This window comes from Miniopterus schreibersii, assembly GCF_964146895.1.
Source record: "Miniopterus schreibersii genome assembly, chromosome: 3".
Classification (NCBI taxonomy): domain Eukaryota; kingdom Metazoa; phylum Chordata; class Mammalia; order Chiroptera; family Miniopteridae; genus Miniopterus; species Miniopterus schreibersii.
Window position 1 is genome coordinate 12,145,610 of NC_138103.1, and position 26,349 is coordinate 12,171,958.

The following is a 26,349-nucleotide window of genomic DNA, read 5'->3' on the forward strand; positions in this document are numbered from 1 at the left end:
AGTTCACATTCCCCTTTGCTAATGTTTCAAAAGAGATAATGCAATTTTGATGTTGGGAATTACTTCATTTTTGTTTCTTAAATTTTACAGTAGATGCCCTGGGGGCTGTAGTTTAGAAGCCTTTGTCTTAGAGCTTCTGCAGGCATTTGTTCCTTCAGTGAGATTCAGCCGGCACGCTTCTTCCCTTGTCAACTCCAATCTTTTCCAGTTGTCTCATCTATCTGGGCATTTGCCTTCCCTGTTCTCCAAGTTTGGTTCCTACTCTCCACACCAGTTGCAAGGCTGGTGGCTACAAATCCCAGCCTAGGCCTTTCCCTACAGCAGAGCTCTCAACCTTGCCTAGGCCTCACAACTACCTGGAGGCTTCTTAAAGCCTTGAGTGCTGGGCACACCCTCAGTTTCTGAGTGAGCAGCTCTATACTTATAACTAGCTCCCAGGTGATGTTGATGGGGACCCCACTTTGAAAACCACTGCTCTGAGTTGCCTCTGGGACCCAAGGGCCGGCACTACCCCCTGGCTCTGGCACTTCTTCCCTGTTAACCGTGGTAAGTAGCTGACCAGCTTGAAACACAACTTTTTCATTGGTAAAATGAACACTGTGACAAGACACTTCACCAGATGGTTGTAAAAAGGAAAGGGTATATAGAGTGAAAACTCAGCCAGCTGGGTAAAACAGCCTTTACCAGATTCACTGATACAAGTTTATTCTCAGCAGAGGTTGCCTCTTTCAACCATGTGGTCCTATTTCCACACATTTTCCTCAGAGGTTGAAAACTGTCGATCAGTTGAAACACATTACCTATGTTTTCAGCTGCCTGATGTGCATGCTGCTGTACTTTTGCTTTCTTTAAGAATTCCCATTTTAAAAACATGGGGCAGAGATCTTTATCCTGGAAAGAAGAACTCCAGATACCAAATCTGTCTCTTCCAAGTGGGAGGGTCAGGAAAAAAGCCTAGAGGAGGATAGGAAGGTGCCATGTGGCCCCATTTTACCATGTTACTTGGAGGGAGTAGCACCTGGTTAGTAGGAAGCATTCAAAGCATTGATGCTCACTTACCTTGGTCATGCCTCCTGCCTGTGCCGTGTTCAGTCCTGCGTGACTGGGAATTTGTGGCGAAACCTGTGTTAACGTCTCAGCCAGCACACTGCTTGTGGCCCCCTGCATGGCTGGAGCAGGGTATGGCATTCCAGCTCCCCTTCCTCTGCCAGCAGCCCCCAGAGATCCATTCATTACTTGCGCTTGTCCCTGCTGGGCCTGGTTCAATAAACTATGGCCAGAGTTACTATTGAGGAGGCCTGGGTGGGTCTGGTTAAAGTTAGCATTCATGCAGATCCCAGGTCCTGTCTGCGACGTGGCAGGGCTGCTGGTTACCATCCCCACTTGCTTTTGTGCTTGCTGATTCAGTGGTTGGGAAGCAGGGGGAGTGGGCCCAGAGGTGCTGGCTGCCTGCTTGGGCAGGCTGGGGGCTGAAGAGTCTCCCTGGTTCAGAGGGCTCTTGCCCATGGTACCCAGATTGGCCATGTTCGCATTGTTCGGCTGCCCTTGAGCCTGGCCACCAAGGCCTTGCTGTACGGGGCTGCTGGCACTCACATTTCCTATTCCTGGGTTGATACTAGAGCCACTGCCTCCACGCAGAAGCTCCGACAGTTGTTTATGTTTGGAAGCAGCATCTGGAACAAGGTTCCCACTGTTTAAAAGGCCTAATTCTCCATTGGGGATCAGCTCATCAGGAAGATCATTTTCCAAGTCAAACAATGGTCCAAAATCTAGAAATTAAACAGAAATGAAAATGAGAAACTAAGTAACTATAATTGCTCTCCAACTGTCATATGCTACTAAGAGCTTAACCTAAAGAGGCATATGTAACACAGAACATTAACCTGTCTTAAGAATAATGTCAAAATGATTTGAAAGTTCATTTGGGAAAATAAAACAAGAAATAATATTTTTCAAATTCTGAAAAAGAAAAAGTTAAAACAGAGAGGAGGGCCAGCCCTATTAGATTTGACCATATATTTTCAAACAACAATTATATCGTGTGATATGGGTAAAAACGAGATATACAAATTAGAGAAAAACAATGGGGAGTTAAAAACCACACAAACTGAATTATAAGATAAAAATGCTTTTAAAAATGTACTGTGTAAAAAGCAATTGGGCATCAGGTTAGATAAACAGCAAATTGGGAAAATTAAAGTACAGCCTAACCTTAAGTAATTACATATTTAAAAGGTAAATAAATTATCAAAAAACCAGCCCTAACAGAAGATTAGATTTCTCAAAATGTTGAAGCTGTAGAAAATAGTGACATATACAGAAACCAAAAATAATTTAAAGAACATAAAACAGGAGCTTAAAATATTTGTATTATATGCAAATACATAATGTCAATCATACATAAATATTCTGAGAGGCCCCCTGACTCCCAAGTATAAATGCACAAAGCACATTTGTAGGTAAGTATCACAAAGAAAGATTAAACAGTAAACAAAATAGATCATCCTTTCTGGTAATCAAACATAAAAATGAAAGTAACTCTTTTTTTCTAGCCCTTCTCAAAGTAACATTTCTCTAACATGCAGTCTAGATATGTCATCTCCAGTCTCTCACTGACCATGCATTCTTCAACCCACAACAACCTGGCTATGCACAAGGACAAGATATGTAGAAATATGTTCATCATAGTATTATCTGTAACATCAAAAGAGATAACAACATCCAGAGGTAGTTCAGCCTGATGGCTACAGACTCTAGACCCAGACTGCCTGCATCTGAACTCCAGCTTTGCTGCTAGCTCCCCATTAATTAGCTGTATGACCTCAGATAAGTTACTTAGAATTGTTGTGAGAACTAAATGAATAAATGTAAAGCACTTAAACAGTGGGTAGTAAGTGCTCAGTAAGTATTAGTCTTTATTATTACTACTGTCCAATATGGGTTTAATAAGTTGCTAAAAAATGATAAAACATTATACATTAGAATTATGAAGACTGTAAAAATGTAGAAAAATGTTTATATGATATGTAAAAACACACCAATAGAAACGGTATGCAAAATGGCACCTAGAGTAAGATTAGAACTAAAGTATGTACATATGGGCAGTGGCTGGAAAGTAATGTGCCAAAAATAAAGAGTTGTCCTGGTAAAGTGAAGGGGATGAATGCATGTGGCTTTTTTTTTTCTTTTTTTTTAATTTAACACAGCTACTCCTCTTTCCACCACTCACTCCTAGAAATTTTTTTTCTCTAAGGTGACAGACCCTGATGGCTGCTTACACAACAACTCCCTTTGGCTGGCTGCCTCAGAGGTTCCTCTCAGGAAGGCTAACACCTTTTAGCCACAGGAGGGAGAGTGACTGGAGAAGCAAAACACCACAATCATCTTCCCCTTGCAGGTGACACAATCCTAGCTAAGGGAATTAAAGGCAAGTTGGCCAAGACAATTCTGGAAAAGATTTTCCTTCCTAATAATAAGGGATGCTCAGAAAGAGATTCCCCTTTCACTAGATTTCACTGTGGCAACCCTCTTCAACCAGTAGAGGAGTAGAGGAGACACAACTCACACACTAAGGATGGCTGCAACAAAAAATGCAAACACCTGGGTTCATGAAGCCATCTCTGAGCTGAATTATCCAATCCTGGAACCTCCCTATCTTCAGACTTTTCCCTTCAGCACCTCCCCTCCACCCCCAGGCATCAAAATCTTTTTAATAACAAGGTAGGATCTGGAGTTAGTTTTCTGTAGCCTTGGCTTAGCCTGTCGTCCTCTTGCGCATCTGAACTTCCAGCCCTTGGATCGTACTTAGGATTTGGTGTGGCTGTCAGGGATTCCTGAGGCTTTGCCAAAATGCTTGCAAATCTTGAGGCCCTTGCAAGGACCAAAAAGCAAGACATGGCCACAGCCCTTGGGGGAGTGCAGGGCCTGGGCCTGGTGGTCAAAGGTGAAGATCTTGCCCCCTGGCCTTGAAGATGTGGCTCCAGCCCAGGGACAGCTGCTCACACCAAGTGCACACACCTTTCAGTGTGGGCACCTCCTGGACACGCACATCATTGGATATAGTTCCTACAACCACAGTGGTTTTGTCCTCCTGGCCAGGAAACTTCCTCTTCCGGACCATCCAGGAAAGGAACAGAGGCAGCCAGTTGGTACAACTCATGAACCACCTCTTCAGCACCACTTGGCTGAAGGTGAAGTTGATTTGTCTGGCCAGAAACCTGTAGAGCTTGACCAACAGCCTTAGGTAGTTGTCCTGGCTCTTGGGCTCCTCGTGCTGAGCCTTTTGTCTTTGTTGTGGCAGATGTCAACTCCCATGATGGTGCCTTCCGCTCCACAAGGTTGGGAAAGAGCCAGAATTTCTTGTGACAGGAGAAAATACATTTCCTATCATTTAAGTCATTCTAGCTGGAGTTTAATGTTAACTTGTAGCTGAAGGCATCTTGATTTTCTCCATCATGTCTATGGACACAGTTCAAACTCCTTCGTAAGGCATACGAGGCCATCAGGATGTGGCCCCTGTCTGCTTCCCAGCCCCTCTTTCCTCCAGCACCTGATGCACCCTACCTTCCAGCCATAACACAATGAGCTCTCACATGCATCAGCAATCTTTCTTCTGGATGCACTCTCACCAGAAATCCCCACCCCCTGCCTTTACTAGGATTAGACACAGCGACTATGAGGACATTTTTCAGGCTACCCCTGCAGAACTGACCAGTCCCTCTTTTCAGGCTCCAAAGTTCTCTGTACAAACACACCTAGTAAACCATCTCTAACACACACATATTTCTTCCTGCCTAACTATAAGGAATTAGACATGGAAGGGTGTACATATGTATGTATATATGTACATATGTATGTATATATGTACACCCTTCCATGTCTAATTCCTTACAGTCAGTATATATGTATACATATACATACATACATACACACTCTCTCTCTCTGTTTTTGCAGAACCTGAGAGAGTAAGCTGTAGATAGTATGATCCTTTCCTCTTAAGTACTTCATTCTGCACTCCTAAGAACACCCTTTTACATAAGCAAAGTACATTTACCAACTTCAGGAAATCTAACACTGATACACTACTTAATGTACTGATTGCCCTTAATCACATTTGGCCAGTTGTCCCAATAATGCCCTTCATTACATTTATTTTCCTGATCCAAGACCCAATTCAGGATCCCAGTGGACTTAGTTATCATGTCTTTGTCTTCTCTTTTCATACAGAAAGGTTTCTCAGACTTTGTCTTTCATAACTCTGACATTTTTAAAGAGTACAGACTAGCTGTTTTGTAGGATGTCCCTCAATTTGGGTTTGTTTCCTCATGGTTATGGGATAACAGGAGTTGTCTTATGAGGAGTCAACAGGAGTTGACTTCTGGATACAGCAGACAGCTCTGAGAAAGAATCACTGACCAGGCCTTGTTGCTGGTGATTACCCTGCTTCTGTATCTCAAGATGATTTTGTAGCTTCCATTTCATAGCTTTTATGTTGTGTTGTCCTAAATATGGAGATTCACAAAAGTCTCCAGATACAAAAAGCATATGAAATAAGTAAAAACAAACAAGCCTCCAACATAACTAACATTTTTCTTTGTTGCCTTCCAAGTTTTGTCCACATGCACACACATTTTTACTTCGTACTCATTTAAAAAAATCAATATGTGCCTTTTAATGCAATGCTCCACCTAAGAACATGAAAATGAAACTTCATCTAAACCAGAAAGCAGGAGCCATTATAACAGAGATTAGGTTTTCTTCCTATTCTCAGAAGAGGGGATGAACAGCTGGTACCTGAAGCTCCCCTGACTGGTTCTTCAAAGTATCCTAAAGCATTTTGCCTAGGAAAGAGTGTCCAGGCAGGACAACAGCAGGTAAATCCAAAAGAACAGTTAGAAAAGCATGGCAGTGTCAGCATTAGGGACCCTAGTCCAGTGTAGAAACTGGAAAAAGGAACACTTGGAATTAGAACACATGAGTTCAAATTCTGGCTGAATCAATTACCCCTGTGTCCCTGGACAAATTGCTTAACCTCTGAGTCTTCATTCCCTCATCTGTAAAACAGGGACAACAGTATCCCAGGTTACACGATGAAAGCTGGACAGAACACTTGGTGCCAGAGATACAAGTTAGCTTACTCTATCTTGCACAAAAACTTTAAATTTCTTACCTTTAAAAATTCGCCCACCATCCTAGCCCTCTCAAATTTGTGTTTTATGGTTTATTTTAGTTCTAGTCCAAATGTACAGAAACTTTTGCAGTTGTAGCAGGGCTCATGTTTTCGTTCTGGTTTTTGTTGGTCTGCCACATTTTGTCCACCTTGACCACTTTTTTTCATTGTTTCAATCCAGACACATCTCACAACTGTTTGGGTGCAAGAAAGTTTGACTAATTCTACTTATGTCCTCACCTACCAGTCCAAGCACATATGAACATGTATACAACCAAGTATACGAGGTGTGGGTTTTAGAAAGACAAGACAGGTTGTGTAGGCTTTGTGGAAGGCACATCCATACCCACACCCACACCATCAGCCTTCTTTTCACTATTATACTGTCACCACTTTTCTCTATTCTCTAGTTCAAAAAACTGACAAAGGAGAGTGAAGGAGGAAAGTCAGGATGTTACAACATAACAAAGCTATGCTTTCTACACACCAAAGTGTCCCAACACCCAGGTTGGGCAACAGCAATCTGAATCATGGGAAATTCCTGTGATTCAAGATTGAGCACTACCATTTCCAATCCTATGTAAATTCCCTTCTCCCTGCAGTCACCAGGGGGACCAGGAGACCAGGAGAGAGTAAAACTGAGGCTAAATGAGATTGGTGGGCACCCTGCTTTCTAGGGGTTCACCCTTAGCAGGAGATTGTCACATAGCAAACAACAAAAAAGCCTGTCACACTTCCACAGCTAGGGAAAGGAATTTTCTCTTTGGGGGCTTCCTAGCTGCCAACCCCAGAGTTGGCCCCTTTCATTAAGCTGATCTGACAGAAAATAAGCTATTAGCTTTCCAGTCTCTATCACATTCATACAAGACTGGGGCGCCCACAACAGTGACTTAGGAAGGAGAAAGTCACAACCAAACTTGGTCCACTTTGGGAAACAGCAAGTCTTCATCATACATGATCACAAGGTACATTTCACTTCTAGGCTGGACCCGGAAACTTCATTCCAGGTAGCCATCACTTCTGAACACTGAAAGACAAATGGTATTCCACACATGTTCTAAATCCACTTATTCATCAGCATTTCACCTTAAATAAGGAAGGAAAGGAACTACTCTCAGGCACTCTGAAAAAAGCTTTTCATGTTACAGAATCAAACACCAGGTAAGTGGCTGAAGCAATCTGTCCAGAAATAACATTTGATAATAGTTTTGTTTGAAAAAATTTTCAAATGTGTCAGATAAACAAATCATCCACAAAACGCATCTTTCTTCAGGTTTTCTAATGTCTCTTCTGTCATAATACCATATATTTTTATTTGAATTGCATTTGAAGCCCCACATTCTCTGTATTGGTATAACTGATTCTTCTGTCAAAGCATATACAGACCAGTTTATCACAACTTCTATTAGCCAAAAGTATGAATTCTTGTATATCTATAGACATAGTGAGTCTTAAAATCATACAATCAACTTCCCGTTATAACTCAAGAGGCTTTAAGTGCCATGAAAGCAGGGATCCTGACTATCCAGTGCCTAATTTAATATGCCTAATTAGGCCCACAACAAACATCCACATGCTGAATGAGTGAATGAGTTACAAAGAGTGCCAGAGTTACAAAGGATACACACTATCAACTTTAAGTTACTTGTCTAGCTAAAGACATAAAGTGATAATGTTAACATTTATTACTACTTACTTAAATCCGAAACAAAGAGAACAAATTTCAAAAATGAATTATCTTGAAATGTTACAATGTTCTACTTTTTTCTTTATACCTCTTCATCTTCTAGGGGACCAGTCAGGTCTATTTCACTCTCCAGCTACACCTCAGCATCAGTGACCCTCTATTCATGGATGATGCAAAGATTAAATGGCATAATGTAGAAATGAGAAATGGTAGTGTGAGAAATAAACTATGTAAGAGTTAAGATGCTGTTCATGTTTCTCTGCTTCCAAGCATCAAAACTCCCCTCCCACGGACCCATTTCTCTCTGCAGTCCTTATCCCACCCCCTTTTAAACTGCTTTCTTGAAATTTTTTCATTTCTTTAGATTTTCTTCAGCATTGCTTGTACTCTGACTACTCCAAATGCTTCTCTTAAATCTTTCAAAAGGTAAGCACTTTTATTCATCCACCCTGAAAAATTTTACAAAAAGAATTTTTAATTCCTAAGTTAAAACTGGATACAAAAAAAATGATCCAATAAGGGCAATACATCCTGGAAAGGCTCACATCTAAAGAGGAGAAACCCATAGAATGGTAGACACTTCTCACAGGGTTATTGTTCTTAGATGACTAAAAGACCATTCTGAACCTTCACAGAGCATTTATTAATATAGCACCAGTTAGACCCTGACAAAAAAAGTATAGTCTGGGATAGTGAGAAAAGTGCCCAGCCAGGTCTTGATTCAGCTCCATCTCTGTCACTTACTACTACTGCCTCCCTATGTGTGTCCTCAGCTCTAAAATGGAAGTATTAGTGCCTGCCTCTACAATCATTGATGGCAGAATTAAATCATACAATGTGTATACAACACTTAGCCTGGCAATGCAGTGATGGCTCAATAAATATTAGGCATTATTATTACTGTTACAGCCCCATCTTCCAAGGTTATACATCATAAACCTGGCAGCCCATGCCTGGTACAGGGTTCATGGTCAATGACTGTTATTTATGGTAAAGCCCTAATAACATGTGACAAATTACAGAATAAAACCTTTGAAAATTCTTGGAGATTGTACAACTAAATAATGAAACAATTCTCCAACAACTGAGAATTAAAATACAAATAATGAAAAGGAAAGGGAAAAAAGCACTGTTTTGTTAGCATTTATGCCATTACAATTTTTATCTAGGCATTTTAACAAGTTCCCAAGACACCTACCTACCCTTTATTTTTTTCCCAATGACTATTAGAAAATAATTAAAGCAAATTCTTTCTAAAATCTTCTGTAATTCAGGCTTCTTTTATGCAGTTATACCACATCCTAATTAGTACAGAATAATGAGGTTTTACTTCATTCTTAACAGTGAGCTTATTTGGAGCAAAAAAACTTGCCCTTCCTCGGAATCACTATCAGCTCAAGTGGGCTTGGCTGGGCAATCTGCCTCCTCCCAGGCCTTCCTACAGTGAGAGTAAATGTACTTCATGGCTACTCTGTATCAGATATCAAGAAACTTTGCTCACTAAATACCTGCGATTTATCTTTCAATTAAAGAACCCAAGACAGTTGAAAGTTTTTTGTCACACTGCACCCTAAAATCATCAACGTTCTGGAACTGTAGTCAGTCTTCTATCTTCATTTTATGCACCTAGAAGTTCCAGGAAAGTGCTATTCCCAAACAGCGAGGATAATTTTATGTTTCCTAAATGTCGTTTGTGTGCTGCCTCCCTCAGTCCTGAAAAGTGGAGAAAAGGCTTCATGGGACAAAGGTGGAACTAGAGGCGCTGTCACAGCAGTAAACCACAAACAGGCTTACCATAAATCACCCAGCAGCCCCTAAACGGTAACCAGATGTTCTGGAGCAGATGGAGCAGAAAGGGGTTCACTATTCTCCACCACCACAGTTGAGAGGGGCCTGGGTAAGGTGCTATAATCAGCTGCTTATCTACCCTGCAACCCAATTACAAGTCCTGGAAGAGGAATGTGGGGGCTGAGCTAGCATCCAACCTCTGCAGAAGCAACTCCCGCCCCAGGTGCTGGGCCACCTCAGGTAAGTATAAGCAAGTAGATGCCAAGAGACTAGGTCTTCTGGCATAAATGCTGGGATCTATAGCTGGCAGGCAGCAACATCAAGTTAGGAGAAGGGGAAAGACTGTATTTTGGATTTACAGGTGTCAGTGTAAAACATATGTGTGGACTACATGAGAGCCCATGACAGGAAATGAATGCATTAAGTCCAAAAAGTACACCAACATCCAAACAATGGAATATTATTCAGCACTAAAAAGAAATGAGCTATCAGGTGATGAAAAGACATGCATCACTAAGTGAAAACAGTCAATCTGAAAAGACTATGTAGAATATCATTCTAATTATAGGGCATTCTGGAAAAGGCAAAGCTATGAAGGCAGTAAAAAGATCAGTGATTGCTAGGAGTTTGGGAGTGTGGGGGATGAACAGGTGGAACACAGGGGATCTTTAAGGCAGTGAAAATACTCTGTATGATACCATACTGGTGGCTACATAGCATTATACATCTGTCCAAACACATAGAGTGTACACCACCAAAAATGAACTCTAATGCTATGGATTTGGGGTGATTATGCTGTATCAATGTAGGTGCATCAGTTGTAACAGATGTACCATTCTGGTGGGGATGTTAATAATGGGGGAGGCTGTGCATATGTGGGGGCAGGGGGCATGTGGGAAATCTCTGTGCCTTCCTCTCAATTTTGCTGTGAACCTGAAACTGTTCTATAAAATAAAATAAAATAAAATAAAATAAAATAAAATAAAAATCTTAAAGGAAAAATGAAGCACAACATAAAATTATAGATAAGTCACAAGCAATTGAGACTCACAAAATGATGGCGATCACAAGCTAAAGAATTAATGTATCATCAACTAACTATATTAATAAATAATATACACAAAATATCTAGTGATGTCTATCCTAGATATAAGGGTGCTGCCTTTTAAAAAATATATATATTTTTTTATTGATTTCAGAGAGAGAGAGGAAGGGAGAGGGGGAGAGAGATAAAAACACCAATGATGAGAGAGTCATTGATTGGCTGCCTCCTGCATACCCCCTGCTGGGGACCGAGCCCACAATCCCAGCACGTGCCCTGACCAGAACTGAACCTCGATCTCCTGGATCAGAGGTCAATGCTCAACCACTGAGCCACGCCGGCCGGGCAAGTGTGCTGCTTTTAAAGATTTAAGAATCCACCAACATACAAGCTCTTGGAGAACAATTTGATGACATGATCAAAATTTAAAATGCATATTCCTTTTAACCATTCATTCCATTTTTAAGAATCTGTTCTATAGATATACATATAATTGTGCAGAGCTACTCGTTAAAATACTGTTTTAAGATGGTAAAACTGGAAATAACCTAATGTCTGTAAGTGGGGAGCAGATTATATCAATTACGGCCCATCTCATATAATGGAACACTAGCAACTACAGAAAGAGACAATGAGGAAGCTCTCCATGTGCTGCTATGTACATATATGCCACAATGTGTATAGAGTGCTACCTTGGGTAAGAAAAAAAGGGCAGGAAGGGGCAAGGGAACTAAGAATAGACAGTGTCTGCTTAAAGAGACAAACTCTGGAGAGGAGCACTATCTACTCACATCTGGGGAATAAGTAGAGGGAGGAAGGCTCTCACTCTACAAATTTGCATCCTTTGATTTTTGAACCATGTGAATGAACTACACATTTAAGTAATTAAAGAAACTGAATTTTTGAAAGCAGTCCCTGGGGTGTCCAGGCCCAGCTGACTAGCTTCAACCCAGGTGATAACACCTGGAATGCTTCCAAGGCGTTCCTGGTTCGTTGGAGTGTTTACTGATTGAGGATGAAATCCAAAATGGGCTCAATTAGTTTAAAATATTATTTGTGTTTAAATGAGCTTAAAAGGCAAGAAAATAAAAAGTATTTTAAAGAAGAACTTTTCAAAAGTACTATTTTTTTTTCTAAAGGAATGTGACAATCTACATTTTGTGCCCAACATAGCAGTAAGATAAATGTTGCTCAAGTCAGGAAAGCCGACCTATTTTAAAATACTCAAAGAAACAATAGTTGGCTGTCAGGTGTTGTAGCTTCCAGTACATCAATGAAGAAACAAACCTCTAATAAAAGGATTCTGTTAAAATCAGAGGTTGTACAAAGAAGTGATGATTGGACATTACACTAAAACACAATCACATTTTCAAATCTTTGGACAGCACCTCTAAGTTCATTTACACTTTGTTCAAATCATTCTTGCTAAATGTCTAAAGGTTTTGCAACAGGAACTAACCAAAACTCCACTTCTCACCATTAAACAGATTCTTCTAGCCACAAATACTAAAGATGTTTTGCTTTGGATTTGATTTACTTTTTAACTAGTTTTTCATGACAAAATTTATGTTTATAGGTGTGTTTTTAAAGCATTCAGAAGAATATAAACTGGAAAGTAGAGAGCCCTCCTAAACCATCCCCAGCCCTTTGCCCCCAAGAAAAACAATTTCTAGAGATTTCCTTCTGGAAATCTATGTACACATTAATAAATATTTTTTTACCCCTAAAAGGGATCTAATTATCATTTTTGTCTCCATCTCTTTTATGTAACGATTCTCAAATTTATCTTTTCTCTTAAGTACCCATCACTTTCCCTCTTCCACATCTGCAATAGCAGGGGGTCTCAGCTACTCCTCTTCTGAAGGACTTTTGGGTCACCTTAATGTTTGGCAATCTCTAGATTAATTAACTAAACGAAGAAGTCTGGAGTTAATATGAATATTCTTAGTAGTCCAACCAAGCAAGAGATTGATTTCTACTTTATCTGTTTGATGTATAAGTTACAGATATTTCTATTATCAACCAATAAGGTAGGTTATAAAAACTACTGGTTTTAAGAATCTTTTCCAGAAACTGGGAAACTAAACAGAACTTTGGTGTGAACTGGTTGCATGATGTGCAACATGACACCAGTAACAGAACCTCTAATATTCTTCGAGATGGCATGGAATTAAATTTTAAACCTCAATTCTTCCGATTTATATAGGATAGTGAAAGACTAAAATAATTTTGTGTTATTTAAGTACAGCACCAAAACATTTTACCATTTAAAAAAGTGGTATTTAGAATGAAGACAGCTCTTTGAATACTAGCATTTCCAACAGCTCTGAGATTTTATGAGTCCAAAATGTACTTAGAGTGCAACAACATGTATAATGAGTCACCTTGGGAAGAAAGAGTAAGTAGAGCATGTGCTTATATATGATGCACAGCATGTCTCTAGAATAATATACGCTGACTGCCTATGGGGAGAACTGGGTGACTCCAGAAACAGACAGAAGAGGGAGGCTTTTCACTAAACATTCTTTTGTGCTCTTTGGAATTCTGAACCCTATGAATATGTTATCCACTCAAAAAAAGTTTTTTAGCCCAGCTGGGCGTGGCTCGGCAGTTGAGCATCGGCCTAGGATCCAGGCGATCAGGGTTCAATTCCCGGTCAGGGCACATGCCCGGGTTGCGGGCTGCAGCAGATCAATGACTCTCTCATCACTGATGTTTCTATCTCTCTCTCTCCCTCTCCCTTCCTCTCTCTGAAATCAATAAAGATATACTTTAAAAAAAAAGTTTTTTAAACAACTTTCTTAAACTGCTTTTCATGGTGCCCTTTTCCTCCCACAATGGGGTGTGGGAGGGAGAGAGAGAGTTTTCAAACTCTACTTGCAGATAGGAACTTGGATGAAAACACACCTTGGAAAAAGCTTATTCAGACTTCTCTAATTACCCTGGAACCAACGGGTTTCTAAAATTTTGTATTGTTTTTAAAGTCCTAAAAGAATGACCTGGACTCCCTGGTCTGACACTTGGAGGCTCTCCATGACTTTACCTTGCCTTCAGATGCCCAGCCTCATGCCCCCTCATAGTTCATCCTACAAGAGCTCCAGGGTCCTTTCCACTAAGAAGTTTCCTTTACCAGCCCACCTGAAGCATCCAGTTCCTTCCTGTCACAACTCTGATCTCAGTTTGCAATTAGACAGGCATTGGTGAGACTGCTGGACTGCCTGCCTACACCACTATTCTGTGAGTTCTAAGAGGGCAGAGCCACCACTGTTACCACCACAGCCTAGCAGTATCCCACACATAAGAACATATAATTAATTTGAATTTTATAAGCACTTAAATATTTGTTGAAAAAAATAATAAAATGGTAGAATTGAGACTGGAACCCAGGCCCACCCAACTCCCCAGAGCAGGATCACACCAGCAGTCTCCACCTCTCAGAAGCAAGACCATACCGCTTCTAAATGGAAGCCCATTGAACGTAAACCAAAAACAAAACTGATTATTGCAAAAACTGTTACACACTCAAGAGTTTATACCTCTAGACCTTCACACTTGTTATTTATGCTGTTTCCAAGCCTAGAATAGTATCCCCTCCTCCCAATCTCCCACTCATCCTCAGGTCTCAGTGCTAATGCCACTTCCCCCAAGAGATTTTCCCATACCCAGACCAGACTCTGTCCTGTACCCTAATCATGCATGAACCTCCCCTCCAAGGTACTAGGCCACACCTGACTATAGATGCCTCCCACGAAGGCAGACACTGGACCTGTTGTGTCCCCACAGATCTCCAGGGCTGACACCACAGTGTAACAAGTGAATAACCCTAAATTCAAATCACTGAACATTTCTGAAAGTACCTTCTATCTTTAAAAGATAGTCTCTTTAAAGGAATTTTGTCTTTTAGATCACAAATATCTTAAAGAAATCTCTAGAAAAATGAGATTAAGTAAATGTATTTAGGATTGTGCTGTACAATACAGAAGCCAGTAGCCACATATGGTTAAGTTTACATTAATAAAAATTAAATAAAATTTAGTTCCTGAGTCACATTAGTAACAGTTCAAGTGCTCAATAACCACAACTGGCTAGTGGTTCCAGTACTCAACAGTGCAGATATAGAATATGTCCATCAACACAGAAAGTTCTACTAGACAGTGCTGACTTAGAGATTATCATGAGACTACTGGCATTTCAAACAAAGAAAAATGTCTAAATCGGTTCTTTCTGTTGGGAAAGAATCAGTTTTCCTTAAATTTTGAGAGATTGAGAAAGTCATCAGTGCATGCTAAAACACTGAATTATCTCTCGATAACTCGAATGATTTCCTCAGAGATTTTTTTTTTTTTTAAAGAGCAGCTCAACTCTGGGAAGGCTGTGCTCTTCAAACAAAAAACAATCCCACAATCCCAACAGTAGCAGAAGCACAACCAAAACGACACAGAAAATCTATCAACACTTTATGTCTTTTTGTTATTTTCAAGAAAAGAAAAGTCCCACAATACAGCAAGGAGCTGAATCTCTCCCTTTCAAGACCAGTGGTAACTGAACCAAAGAGGAAATTAAATTTCACTGATACTTCCTTCAATCAGTCACCCTTACTAAACTGCATAGTGATCACAAGACCATTTTCTCCACTAACCCTGGTTTTCTAAAAAGAAAAACTATTTTTGCAATTTTGCCATATTCACTTTTCCTTTTTAAATCCTAACCTAAATCAAGCCCTTGTTCTGAAATACTAGAAAAACAGTTCCATTTAGACTTCAATTTCCCAATAAACAACAGCTTTTAACTTCAAATACAGACTGAGTAAAGGGTGTCAAACTATTACCAGTTTTGTAGGATTCCTGAATCTCAGTTTCTAATTCATTCTTCTGCAAGCTGTTACTGGGACTACACTAGCCCTGGTGCTGGAAGCAAAACAGGCAGGGGAGGTATCTTCTCATTTACTCAGCAAGAAACCTCCAAGGATCTGGTTCTGGGTCAGACCCCTAGCCTACAACATCCCAACCTTCACCAGCCCGAGAGGTAGGTGACATATTTTCCCCCCACAATTAAACAGTAATAAGCTGCCACAACCTGCTATATGCAGGGAACCATGGTAGCCCCAATATACAAAGCTATTTAAAGTGAAAAGAAATGGAAAATTCTAGAAGAAGAAAAAATTTTAGAGATGAGACAACTCTACCCCAACCCCACCAAAGCTCAAATATAAAGTCACAGGCCCCAAGTCACAGGGCTGATGAGCCTCCGAAGAGCCAAGCAAGATTCAGTGCCCACTCTGAGCAGAGGACAAGGCTCCCTCCTTACTACCACACTGCCCACATCCCATATAAAAAGCTCTGACATTTCCTTCAACTCTGAGTCATGGTTAGAAGGTTCTACTTTTAATCAGGTGACAAATACTCAAAATATTTTAATCCAAAGGAACTGGGTCAAGCTCTTATAGTCCATAATTGTCAGAGCAAAATCTAATTATTTGATAGATTTCTATAGTTCCTCAGTGTCATTATTCAGTTTGTAATCAAATACCAAATCCACTTTATTTAAATATTGCACAAGCCTCTCTCTAAAGGCTATTATAAAGAATAGCCACTTATTTTGCTATTTCATTGGTTATACTAATTACACAGTTAAAACGTGTACAGGTAATACTGTTTTGATAAGAAAACCCTAAAATAGTTAGGGGGTAGTGCAAAGGGAAGCTTTTAAATTATAAAAAGAGTCTGCTTTACAACAGAATTGTACAACTCCATTAAATAGCTACAGCTATTAAGAAACACCTACTGTAGCCCTGGCCAGTGTGGCTCAATGGATGGAGCATCATCCCATATATGGAAAGATTGCAGGCTCAATTCCCAGTCAGGGCACATACCTAGGTTGCGGGTTCGATCCCCAGTTGGGGCACTGTACAGAAAGCGACTGATCAATGTTTTTTTTTCTCTCTCTTTCTCTCTCATCAATAAGCATATCCTCAGGTGAGGATAAAAAAAAGAAAAAGAAAGAAAACCTACTGTATAGAGTAAGGCACAGGTGTTATTAGAAAGAATGGCAAATTAAGAGATTTTCAAATAGTAGCAGATGGGACACCTAGAAATAGGAAAGTCAAATTTAATCAAGTGAACTTTTTTGTCACCATTAGATTTTACTATTCTTAGCTATGGTTCAACTAAACATTCTTTTGATTAATGGAAATGAAAGATGGGGGAAAGTGTCACATGAGATGCTATCCAAGTCTTCCTAAGGGTAAGGTTTAAAAAGAAAGGAATTACCTTTTAGACATAGAGTTCAAAAATAGCCTTGCTTCCTAAATTTAGAACCAAAAAACACCTTAAAGACAGTTTTTCAAAGACAGCAACATTCTCAAAATTGTCTAAAGAATTTGGAGGGGGAAAAACTACTTTTGCTTACTTCCATGCCTTTGCTGCACACTCTTCCATGTCCAAAGAGCTCTCCACCAAATCTGAGTGATTTCTCTTCCAGTCAAAGCTCTGCTCTGCTCCCACTGGACCCAGTGCATGACTCTATACCAGCCCTCCTGTCAAAGGATCATAGCCCCCATGCAAAGTCGAATATGCAAAGGCCCCCTAACAAGCATTGGCAGAGAGCTTACACTTTGGTATTAGAGATATGCTACAATGTAAGCATGTTCCTCAAAGTTAACACATTGTATGCGGGAAACGTATTTATACGTTTTATGTTCACTGGTAGAGCGCCAAACAAAACTGAATTGGGAGTGTGGAATCCCTTCCCCCAGTTAATGCAGGGGCTGTGGACAAGGACACCATGCTTGAGGAGTCCATTAGCCATGGAATGGAATTCTGAGGAGAGAGGCACCAGTAGGAAAAGGCATCAGAGCAGGCTGAAGGAACAGGTACATGTGTTGAAAACCAGAGGGCATGGCCAGAGAGCTTATGAGTGTTTAGAGAGACTGTCTGGGACAACCAGAGAGGATGGAGATAGATGAGAGCCATGGGGCGATCACACTCACAGAAACAAAACTGCTGTGAGTGACCAGAGTGTCTTTTCCAATAAGGAGGCATGGAAAACCAGCAGGCTCCCCAACTACCTGGCTCCTTGCTCTGGCGCAGCAGGCACCAGAGTCCAGGAGCACAGAGGGCCCACCAGGCTACCCCTCGTGTGTGCTTCTCTTCACCAAGGCCCCTTGCCCATCCCCAAAGTCTAAGGTGCTATCCCTCACTCAGACACTCAGCCCTGGGCTTCTGCATACAGGGGCATTCAGTAAACAGCAGGGGCATAAATGAAGTTCTCTTCAGGTTTCCCTTTCTGACTCATGCATTTTAGCATTTGATTGCATTTTGTATTCTTTTTCAAGTTTTGCCCCAAGTCTTATCTTGTCAACACAGTTCTAAGCTACTTAAAGGCATCGATCAGAATCCTTTGTACACTGCTACTGCCTGTTAAGTTTCTCAGACTGAACTGCAATATACTCAGTAAAGAGAATCACATATTCATTTACTATTTAAACAGTCCATGAAATATGCTTCAAAATTAGTAAGAATTTTCAGAACATACCACACCACTTAAGTTTTTGCAATTTTAGAACATCGTGGCCATTGTGTTCCTATTAAAATAAACAACTGAAAATGGAGGAAAAAGTCAATAATATTGATTATGTAATTCTTGACTATATACTCAGAGTGGGCTACACTGCAACAGATCTGTTTGTGGATATGCGTGCAAGGCAACTGTTGGTTCCAGAACCATCGACAAATAAATCTCTAGTCCAATCAGATGAGCACTCCCAGGGAGTTTGGGCTACAGGACACATCCACCTTCCCTGGTAAGGACAGTGCCAGCAGCCATGCACTTTTCACATATCACTTCAGTCTACCCTCATAACCAACCTTTGAGATGGGAATGGCTATTATGTCTATTTTACTGATGAGGAAACTGAGGTTCAAAGAGCTAACCTAACCTAGGTCATGATGCTGGGGAAAGGGGGAGACTGCACCCACTTGGCCTGGCTCCAAAGCCAGTGCTTTCACGTCCCATACTGTCCATGGCCTGTGCTGCCACCACCAAGGACCCCCTGGGGCAGCCTGTAGGAGCCCCAAATAGGCCCTGGCCCGAGTACTCCTACAGCCACAGGTGAAAATGCACATAGAGGTGCACATCTGTATCTCAACAGAAATCAGGATTAAGAAAACAGATCCTAAAATTTGTGGCAATTAGCTTAAAAACACAACCTTGTGAGAAAAAAATGAGAACTTTTTGAAAGACAATTATTGCACATTCATTCACTCATTCCCTCAACTATTTCCGGAGGGCCTAGCATGTGCCAGGCACCATTCCCAGCAATGGGAATATGGCTATGAAAAGCTCCCACAAGCTCTTGCAGAGCTGCTCACCTTCAAGCTTCACTGGAAGGTGTGGAATTGGAGAATGGAAGATGACCAAGAAGGAAATACAGTGTGAGCCACTAGAATCAACAAAAAGTAAAATGACAAGCAAAGGAACAAAGTTACCTTAGCTGTTAACTCTGTTTTTGTTAAACTTACCTGATTTTAAATTATGCAATACGTTAAAGTGTTTAAAAGGCCCTGGCTGGTCTGGCTCAGTGGTTAGAGTGTTGGCCTGCGGACCAAAGGGTCTCAGGTTCAATTCCCAGTCAAGGGCACATACCTCAGTTGTGGGTTCAACCCCCCACCCAGGTTGGGGCGCACGCGGGAGGCAACCAATCGATGTATCTCTCTTACAAAGATGTTTCTCTCTCTCCCCCCTCCCCCCTTCCTCCCTCCCTTCCATGACCTTTCTAAAAATCAATGGAAAAAAATATCCTTGGATGAGGACTTAAAAAAAAAAAAAAAAAAAAAAAGACAGGGGCTCTATCTGCAGCTCCCCATGTGGCTCACTGGGGCTCAAGAGCTTATCACCCCTACTCTCCATCCTTTAGGTCAGCAGTCAGCACTGCTATAGGTGCTCAAAAAACCTGTGCTGCCGCTCTTCGACTGATCTTGTCCTCGAAGTCTTTAGAGATAGCTAAGACAAGGGCAACCCCGGCAGCCCAGTGCTCCCAAAGGATCCTCAGAGCATTAGTCCCACATTACACGAGGGCCCCACACTGTGGCCGGAGAATCAAATTGTAGTTTTATTGGAACAGCCACCCTCATTCCTGTAGTATTGTCCAGGGCTATTTTCTGGATAAAATGCAGCGTTGAGTGGCTGTAACAGTGACCATAGAGCCCACAAAGCCAAAACTACATCTTCTGGCCCTTTACAGAAAGCTTGCCCACCCATGTATTATATAAAAAGGTTTGGGCCCTGGCCAGTTTGGATCAGTGGTTAGAGCATCAGCCCTATGACCAAAGGGTCATAGGTTCTATTCCTGGTCAAGGGCACATACCTCGGTTGCAGGCTCGATCCCTGGCCCATTGGGGCACGTGCAGGAGGCAACCAATTGATGTGTCTCTCTCACAAAGATGTTTCTCTCCCTCCCTCTCTCTCTCATTCTCCCCTCCTTCCCCTCCCCTCTCTCTAAGGAAAATCAACAAAAAAAATATCCTTGGTGAGGATTAAAAAAAAAGGTTTGGGGCCCTGGCCCATGCTCAGTGGTTGGAGCATTGGCCTGAGCCCCAAAGGGTCATGGGTTCGATTATCAGTCAAGGGCACGTACCTGGGTTGCAGGATCGATCCCCACCCTGGTCAGGGAGCACGTGGGAGGCAACCAATAGATGTGTCTCTTTCACATTGATGCTTCTCTCTCTCTCTGCCCCCACCCCTCCATTCCACTACCTCTGAAAAATCAATAGAAAAACATCCTTGGGCGGGGATTAACAAAAAAAAGTTTGGGAATGGTGCAAACTACAGCCTCTCCCTCTAAAACTCATAGCCCATCAGTACACAAAGGTTCTGGGAGGGCCTGAACTTAAGTTCCTTGGCTATTCCCAACCTCATTGAGAAACACTTCACATGCCCTCTAGTTTCTTTGAATATGCTCAAAGTGCTGGTTTGAATAAGATAAAGGGGTGGTATCTTGCCCTAGCCTGGCTGGGTAGCTCAGTTGGTTAGAGTGCTGTCCTGATATGCCACGGTTGTGGTTTAGATCCCGGCGGTCAGGGCACATACAAGAGTCAACCAATGAATGCACAAGTAAGTAGAACAACAAATGATGTTTCTTTCTCTTTTTCTCTCTCTCTAAAATCAATTAAAAAAAAAAAAGACGAGGTAGTGCCCTGACTAAGGTAAACCTAGCTTTCCTAAACTTGCTTTACACAATAGGTACATTTCATCTTAACAAGGGAAGGCATACTTTGGCAAAATCATTTTTAACTATTTTGTTTTTCCATATATATATGGAAAAAATAGAGAGAGTGGAAGAGAAGGAGGGAGGGAAAGAGGGAGAGAGGAAGAGAAATGTGAGAGAGAGACATCAATTGGTTGCCTCCCGCACTTGCCCCAACTGGGGTTGGGGATTGAACCCGCAACCCTTCACTCTAACCACTGAGTCACACAGGCCAGGACAACTATTTTGTTTTCAAACACACTAAATAAAATTACAAAGTTGGCATTTATGCAACCCCAAGTAATAGCATACTTTGTTACACAACCACAACTACACAAGTCAGAAGTTGTAAAAACACTGGCTAACAATCTAAGCATCAACTTCTGGCTGTAGGATTAAGCCTCAGTCCCTTTATAACTCATTTTCAATTATGTTTAAGAATTACAGAATCAAATCTGAATGTTAAACAGGAATGATTCTCAACCTTCTGATCAACTGCCAAAGCACCTTGGTGGGATTCATACTTATCCACCATCACCGCTGAAGAACTTCAAATGGAACTACTGTTCTCATCCCTCTAAGTTATTGAAAAGCCCCTACTTTTCTAACAAGTAAAAGCAAAGCAAAGTCATGACAAGCCCTGGCCCTAGAAGCCTCTACAAAACTTACATTTCCTATTTAGCCAGAACTTAGTTAAGAAATGAAATAATTCGACTGGTCCTCAATTATTCACTGCAATAACCACAAAGGTAGGACCACAGAGTGTAGGCCCGGTATAATACCCTGTTGCTGCCAGAACCAGAGGGAAAGGGGAGTCTCTGCCCTCAACCCCGGGCAGGAAGAGCACACCTCTGCTCCCCCAATATTAGTTACAAATTTTCCCCACAGTGATTTAATTCACTTGCAGGAGTTACGCTATTGAAACTTGCCAAGTATTGCAGTCTCCTGGGTTCATGATTCAAGCAAATTCAACTTTTATGGTTGTAGATTTATAAAATGAATATACTGTACAGACCAATTTACTGTAATGATTTAGGTTTGGTTCTGGTTTTGACACTCTATGTTATTTTGGGCAGATTACCTCTCTCAAGTATGGTGCCTCACCTAGAAGAGGCAGGAATAGTATCTCCCCTTCCTACCTCATAGGATGCCTATGAGGACCAAAGTGAGATGACAGAGAGAAAAGCACTCTGATACATAAAGTACTGCACATACAAAACAGATCATCGTTTTGTTGTAAAAGGTATTTTGGTTGATAGCCGTACTTACCACAAGCTTTCTTTAAATACTGTTTTCTATTGTATTTACAGGGATTCACATCGTAAAATAAAATCACAACTGCTTAGGGACACTTACACACGTGAAATATACCTATTTTCAATTTCTAGAAGGCGGTCTAATTAAACTTTTTAAAATAACATAATTTTATTTTAAAATATGCTTTTGTTGATTTCAGAGGGAGGCAAGGAGTGGGAGAGAAAAACATCAATGATGAGTCAGTATCAGCTGCCTCCTGCATGCCCCCTACTGGAGATCAAGCCCACAACCCAGGCATGTGCTCTGACTAGGAATGGAACCATGATCTTCCGGATCATAGGTAGATGCTCAACCTCTGAGCCACGTGGGCAAGGCTTATTAAACTTTTTATAAAGTCTATTTGTTGTATGTAAATTTGGCTTCAAGCTGACTGAAAAAGTCTACGGCTTGCCTGGATATTTATTTCTCCTACACTATTAAATCATGAATCCCTGCTATTGAAAGACTAATATTTTGTTATAATTTGGACATATTAAATAAAGACGTTTCCAAATAACACAACTAACTATATACTGGTAACACAAAGTTCTACTTCTTATAAAGGGTGCCAAGTAAAAGAAGACTACAGTTGTGAGAAAGCGTTTAAGCTCTCAATGTAAAAGAAAATGCTACTTTAACAACATCTAATACCATCAAATCTGTGCCATTTCAGAGCTGAGGTTTGGATGGAGTGAAAAGTACTTTTTCCTTCTTCCCCTTGCTTCCTTCCTTTGGGGTGCATTCCCTATTTCCATATCACCTCTGCATGCTCTCTTGAAAAGACTTTCCTGACCTCTCCTGCCAGCCACTGGTGGCAATGACATTATCACCTAGAGACACTGCCTTATTTCACTGTGGAGTGTTTTATGCACATACACTCACTTCTGGCTGGTAAGCTCCCCAGCAGCAGGGGTTCTGTACTCTTGGCCAACTGCCAGCCCCCAGACTCATCACAGGCCAGTCCCCACAGATATGCACTGCATCGTGACAGTCCAAGTAGCTCTCTTGTTTCTCAGGCCACCAAGGCTTCCTCCCAGTCCTCCTAACCCCTCAGCTCTTCCCATGCACAGAGCTCCCCTCCCTCAAATTTTATCACAGGGGCAGGAAACACACCTTGCTCCAACTGGCCCAATTTTCTCCTAGAAGACTCAACCACACATTCTCTCGCTAAAATAAGACTGAGTCTCTCAAGAATGATATTCCCAGGTCTCTCCCCACTTTCCCATCTCACCAAATGCCTTTACTCCTTTGACTGTATGTAATTCCATTAGTCCTTTATTTCCTTAATCTACGGCCTTAAGATCTGTCTTAGACTACTAGCCACAGGAGACAAGGTTGCATCTTGCTTACTATGCTCGATGATCCCTTCCTTGGCCCCCCACACTAATACACCCTTTCACGAAAACACGATATGATCAATGTGTAGCTTGATGTGATGAATGTGTGAATTTTATTCTTTGGATTTAAATCAGAGCTATTAAAAACTGACCTTTTTGTTCTACATTTGTAAGAGTAAAAGAGCCTCCATACCTTACGAGGATCAAAATTGGAAAGGAAGGGGGAAAGAGTGGGCAAGAGTAGAAAATGTTCTGATTAATTTCGTTATTAGCACCACACTAAATACTTGAGCATCCAAGTAAAAGAACTACCCAAAGGCCATCCTTTGGACTCTATCTTGGAAACAGCTGTATGTATATAGTAGGAAAAGCCTTTTTGTTAAGTCTTATGTTACTAATTTCTTCCTCTGTATAAAACAAAATCTGCAATAACCTCATTCAACAATAGCAAAGCTGCAAAGCCATCCAAAAAGTTATCAGTTTCAGAGAACAAGCTTCAAAGCTGAACTTGCCTGGTATGATCTATGTTTCATATGATTAAAGACTTTTCACTCAAACATGGCAAAATTAATGAAGCAAAGGGGATCTGTTCTGCAGTAAAGGGGCATTTAAATCACAGCTGTTTCCACATTTCTCACTTCAGATTAGTTGACTTTACAAAATTAACATTAAATTCAACTCTTTATCAGTTTTTAAGAGTATTAGAGACTTTATATTCCATGAGTCTTATTTATTCCTCCCCACTGTTTAACAAATTTCATTTTACTTAGACAAGAATCTCCTTATGACAGACTTTTTTTAAAAAGTTGTTTCTCTCACTTCTACATTAACTAACATTCTAGGAATTATATTACAACTGAATTCATAAAACTTAAGTTTTGTTTCAACAGTTGAAATAGATTTTCAGACCACTAGTAGAAATATGCTAGTGGTCAGTCACAGAAATATCTGCAGAAGCTGAACAGCTGTGTCTACTGCAAATACGAAGGGATTGCTGCAGCAATGTAATTCAATTTGGACCCATTCATTATAAACTGATTTTCAGATGCTGCTACTGCAAGACCGTACTGGAGAAATGCAAGCTACGCGGGAGACAGAACTGTTCCCAAGCGTCGACAAGTTTTTACTGCAAAGGAGAGCTCTAAAAGAGGAAATACAACTAGTTCATAATGCTACCATGAACCAGCCCATAAGAACCCAGAATTATTAAATGAATAGAAAACTAAAATACTTCCCTTAGGCAAATGATATGATTACCTAAGAATGTTTTCAGGGAAGCTGTTTAATGAGAAAAAGATGATTTATTCAGTGTCCTGCTAAAATATTTTTTGAAAAACCCTAATTTCTGCATACCTTAACACAATTTTTATACACCTACATTGTAAAAGCAACATGAGCTCAAATGGCGATTGCAGCCCAAATGAATCTGCTATTTAGCTTTCTTTTAAAGTTACATTTCTGTGAAATTAAACACACCACTGCTACTTTTAGGACATCTTGCTAACGAAGTTTGGGGTTGTGAAAAATGGAATGATTTACGTGACCGAACAAGAGTTTTCAAAATACTCCAAGAAACTTCTAAGTTGTAACTCACAGGCTGGCCGCTGCTCTGAGTGTCTTCTGGTCGCAGCGTTGTGAATGTGTCACCAATTCAGAAAACACTCGGGGTCCCCTTTCCGCTGCGCTATTTCCTTCTCTAGCCATCAAACTTACCCTCCGCTGTCACCCATCCAGACAGCCACGCGTGTGTTGACACACGGTGGCAGAGGGAGGCGTACGGAATTACCACGCAAAATAAACACGCTCCACTTTACTTTTTCTCCCTGGAAATACCACTCGGTTTCCACGCGAGGAGGGCTCACCAACTCCGGGAAACCCGAGTGCACCCGGGCACCTGCCCCCCGACTTGGGCCTCACGACAGTCTCCCCACAAACTTCCCCTCTCCGGCGGGGCTCCAGGGAAGGGGATACGCCGGCCTCCACTTTGGGGGACTCCGCAGGCCCGCCGCCGAGTTCGGCTCTCCCGGGGGCACTCACCTTCGGGGGGTCTGACAGCGACCCCCAAGGCCCCCGTCCCCCGCCCGCCCCCCGCCCGCCCCCCTCCTCACCTGTGCTGTCATTCGCCGGAAAGCCGGGCGAGCTGAGTTTGGCTCGTTTGGGGTTGGGCGGTCCGTCCAGCAAGTTCTCGGCCATTTTCACCTGCTCTCGAAAACAGCCCCGAGAGCGGACGGCGGGGCCGGCGAGGGCTCCGGGGCGGGGGTCGGGACCGGCCCTGGCCGGCTGCGAGGGGAGAGGAGCAAGCACGAGCGGCGAGCCGCGAGCGAGCGCCGAGGGAGAGGGAGGGCGCAGGGCCGGGTGGGGGAGGCGGCGGCCAAATCTCAGCCACAGCAACAGCGCCCCGCAGCGCTCACAGCCCGCCCCTGGCCGCCGCCGCCGCTGCCGCCGGCCGCGGCCCCCTCATCCCCTGCCCGCCTCCCGAGCGCGACACTCCGCGGCGGGGGCGCCCCGGCGGCCCGGCCGCCCCCCCGGGCCCGGCTGGCAGCGACAGCGCCCGGCCGGCCGGCTTAGGCAGTCCCGGGGAACATGGTGCCGCCGCCGCGCCGCCGCCTCGCTACCCCCCCCCCCGCGCCCCACTTAATTAATTCGCTCGCGGCCCGACGACCGAGGGGCTCCGGGCTCCGCTCTCCGCCCTCAGCCCGCCGCCGTAAGGAAAAACAATGCGCGAAGCGGAGCCGCCGCCGCCGCCGCCGCGCCCCCCCACCCCCCGTTCCGCCGCCGCCGCCGCCG

At 42.2% G+C, this 26,349-nt stretch overlaps 1 protein-coding gene and 1 pseudogene across 6 annotated transcripts in view; both read right to left on the bottom strand.

Annotated features, from left to right (window-relative positions):
* CREBBP (CREB binding lysine acetyltransferase) overlaps positions 1-26,013 on the bottom strand; it is a 133,551-nt gene extending 107,538 nt beyond the window's left edge. For 3 of the 5 annotated variants that reach the window (XM_081133700.1, XM_081133699.1, XM_081133698.1), the window contains exons 1-2: positions 25,671-25,843; positions 1,060-1,769 (exon numbers count right to left, since the gene is read on the bottom strand). In XM_081133700.1, coding sequence (XP_080989826.1) covers positions 1,060-1,769; positions 25,671-25,755 — 795 coding nt within the window. In that variant the 5' untranslated portion in view covers positions 25,756-25,843. Of the gene's footprint in view, positions 1-1,059; positions 1,770-25,670 lie in introns of all 5 variants that reach the window. The other 2 variants (XM_081133701.1, XM_081133697.1) reach the window with 2 other exon arrangements.
* On the bottom strand, positions 3,658-4,314 carry LOC308554426 (large ribosomal subunit protein eL18 pseudogene; annotated as a pseudogene). The gene has a single exon. The product of its transcript is annotated as a large ribosomal subunit protein eL18 pseudogene (transcript).
* Positions 26,014-26,349: the final 336 nt, after the last annotated feature.